The sequence below is a fragment of the Triturus cristatus genome, chromosome 1_2, assembly GCF_964204655.1.
Source record: "Triturus cristatus chromosome 1_2, aTriCri1.1, whole genome shotgun sequence".
NCBI classification, from domain to species: domain Eukaryota; kingdom Metazoa; phylum Chordata; class Amphibia; order Caudata; family Salamandridae; genus Triturus; species Triturus cristatus.
Window position 1 is genome coordinate 353331389 of NC_140580.1, and position 3651 is coordinate 353335039.

Sequence of the window (3651 nt, forward strand, 5' to 3'; positions counted from 1 at the left end):
CTGGACAGCTCCACGCAGGTGCTGGTGCAGAGCGGGTGTTACACGCGTCACTGAAAGGCGCATTGCTTATTTTACCTCACGCTCATGTTCGCTGCACGTTGAACTTTCCCGCCAGGCTGGGGACGAAATTCAAGTTATGAAAGCAGCATTTCCTATGACTTTTACTAATAATTGATGGTAAATATTTTACAAAACAAAAAAGCATTCCCTATGCGTGCTCTTCATAGTGGCCATCGACAGGTTTGAATAGAACCGTACTTTCACAAAATATACAAAAAATGATGGGCTTTAATGAGTTCTCTCAGGGGCCCGCTCATTCGTGCTTTTTCAGTGCTGAGGCCACACCCGCCCGTATTTAATGTTATTGACACTGCTTAGCTCCTGGCAGATGTCGGGGCTCATATCACTTTAGTGGGCAGCTCTTTCCCACACTCTGATCCTTTGTATCCGGCCCCAGATGTCCCCCACCCCTCCCACCCTGTAATGAGCCACACTTCCATTGTCCCTGCTGCTCTCTGATTGGCTGCTGAGTGTGGGAACCTCTCTCCAGCCCCAGACCCACACATTACCCTGCAGGCGAAGGGGGATAAATAGGGCAGGAGGGAGCGAGCTCTTCAGATACCGATCACTGAGGGTTCACTGCAGAGACCCCGCTCTTCACCCCACACCGGGCAAGATGGCGCCTTTCAGCACAGAGAGGAAATATGAAGAGGAGCGCGAGGAGAGACACATTAGAAAGGTAAGAGTCTGGACATTAATATTTAAGCTATATGTATTCACATATGTTTTTATAGACATAATACGAGATTTAAAGCGACTAAATGCACTTCATATAGTGCACCAAAAAGCGATGTGGCTATTCATCTTTTAACATCACCTTAGTTTTACATTAACATTAGTTAGTTGAAGTTTTTTTATGATAAACTTAAAAATATATTATGAGCTGCATTTGCCTTTAGCACGTTTCCAAGTTTGTTCCAATACAATAACGAATCCATATTTTGTCTCTGCAGCTGAGGAAGCCAGCGGTGGAGAAGCTGAGGAGAGATCGCATCAACAGCAGCATCGAACAGCTGAGGATGTTACTGCAGAGAGAGTTTGAGGAACATGAACTTCCGCCCAAAGCAGAGAAAGCGGATATCCTGGAAATGGCCGTGACGTACCTGGCCCAGCGCGTGCAGACACCGGCACCAGGTGAGAGCTCGTGACATGAGTTTGCTTTTTATGTGGTAAAGTGTGAAGTCTGGTTACGGGTACATGTGGTAAAAGTGGTGTAGGGCAAGAGTGGAGTGGGTTATGTTTTCTCTAGTTATTGATTGGTTGAACCAGCAGGCTGCAGTCATGTGTGTGTGTGGGGGGGGGGGGGGGGGGGCTGAGGTTAGCTCTTCAGAGTGTAGAGGCGTAACTGGAGTTAGTCGCACACTGCTTGTTATACAAGGAGTGCCTCAATGAGGACACACACACAGCACTTCAGTCAACCGATCATGTCACGCGCACTGCTAAGATTATTCTGCGTTGTCACTTCCTGGTGTGAGACTGTACAAACATTAACCCCTCGTCTCTCTCTGCAGCCGCGGCCTCCAGTGAAGGTTACTCCAGGTGCCTCCAGGACTCTCTGCACTTCCTCTCCCTCCACGGAGCCCCCACAGAGACCCGGATGAAGCTGCTGCGGGCCCTCCATAGACCTGCGGCTGCAGCAGAGGCGGTGTGTCCTTCTCGGCCTCCGTCCTGTCCCAGCAGCACTAAAGAGCCCGCCCAGGACAGCCCCAGAGCCCCGTGGAGACCCTGGTAACGCGGGGACTGCGGCCTGGACTCTTCTTCGGACTTCTTTCGAGGCCTCGGTCCCCTCTGAGGGAGAATATTCATTCTCGTGTTTGGAGCGGGCCCTGCTGTGTGGGGGGAGTTTACTGCACTTCAAGGAGCCGAGTGACGAGACGAGTGACTGTATATCCTCATAGGATGGACAGTTTTAAGATTACCTCATTATAGGATGGGCAGCACGAGTATATTCGATCAAAGAGACGGGGAAGTCTGCGAATCCTCCTTATTGGATGGGCGGTCTGGATGTTGTATCTCCACAATGTATGGATATTTACATCCTCATGTGATGGACAGTGTATATCCTCATAGGCTGGGCAGTGTGTGAATATTATATCTACATAAGAAGGGGAGTGTGAATGGTATAACCATGTAGCATGGCCTTTGTGCGGATATTATATTCCAGAACCATGGGCAGCGTTAGATTATTGTACCCTGATATGTATATATAATGGACAGTGTGTGACTATCATATCCTCATATCATGGACAGTGTGAGCATATGGACAGTGTGCAAATCTTATATCCTTGTAGGATGGTCAGTGTGTCATATTATATATACGTGATGAGCAGTGTGAGACTGTTATATCCCCGCACAGCCAGCCGTGTATGATTATTATATCATGAAAGGTCGTACAGATGTGAATATTGTACCTCTGTAGCATAGACGCTGCCTGCAGAGTGAATCTATACATCTGCAACAGTCACACACACGGCTGGGCTCAGAGTCCTGGTGAGCCTTCAGTATGTGTTTAACATACACTTTGTTAACATTTACATATTTCATGATTATGAATTACTGAGTCCGTTGATTGATGTTGGGCTTATAATGTCAATTTTGATATACATGTATTGTCAATTGACAATGTATCGAGAGAATAGTTTCCCTTCTATGAAGGCCGAGTCGGTTTCTGTACTTTTAGAAACATGCATTGCACCTGTAAAATGTATGTTACAGTGTGTTCATTCAACAAGTATTCTAAAATTCTAACACTGGGTACATTTTAAATATTAGTGCTGATATATCTGTATTTTCGATTGAAAATGTATGAGTAAAATCGCTGCCTTCTATGAAGGCAAAGTGTAGTTCTGTACTTTTGGAGATGTGCGACCACTCTCTGAATGGTGTATGTGACAATGTGCACATGTATTCTGTATTCTCCTCAGTACAGCATTTATTGTTAATGAATGAACATGAGGAGCGATTATCACTAGTGCTGAGTCTTCATTTTGGAAGTCTTGGCACTATACGTGTAAGTTACACAAAGCTGTGTTCTCTTTTATAAAGATGTTCAGTGTAGTGAACTCCCTGCCATGGATTTGTAACTCAGTGACTGAGTATGTACTACTTTCGAGTCTTCTACAATATTTGTAGGGCTGTGATTATCAGTGGAAATTCATTCGTTTACAGGATGAAACTCAGTACTTCGTCCTCTGATGAAGACATTCACTGTGTCAGATTTAAGAATGTCTTGTGTTTATCCTCTTGTCTCAACTGTGACATGTCTGTGACATTGTGTATGTCATGTGATTTTTTCCTGTTCCTGCTTTATGGAGGGACTTGTTGCAATCTGTGGAAATGTGACCTGTTCAATGACAGAGCTCAATAAAGAGACTTTCAGTATTAACAGCTTTGGCAATGTTTTGATTTCGATGGCTGAGTTTTATGTTCAATTGGCCCACTGAGTGTCATACATTGGTAAGAGTAATAACGAGTGGTGTGAAGCACCGTATCAAACAAGTTATTATTCTGATGTGTGAGAGAGCTCCGAGCACAATCAGGGACATCTTAAGGAATTTGGGGGCCCAGGGCCGAAGGTATTTTGTGGGCCCC

At 45.4% G+C, this 3651-nt stretch overlaps 1 protein-coding gene across 1 annotated transcript; it reads left to right on the forward strand.

The window, feature by feature from the left end:
• The first annotated feature begins 632 nt into the window (after positions 1-632).
• LOC146867330 (transcription factor HES-5-like) lies at positions 633-3427 on the forward strand. Its single transcript, XM_085614932.1, has 3 exons — positions 633-739; positions 1014-1194; positions 1572-3427. The coding sequence occupies exons 1-3, from the start codon at positions 677-679 to the stop codon at positions 1790-1792; spliced, it is 465 nt and encodes a 154-aa protein (XP_085471058.1). The 5' UTR covers positions 633-676; the 3' UTR covers positions 1793-3427.
• Positions 3428-3651: the final 224 nt, after the last annotated feature.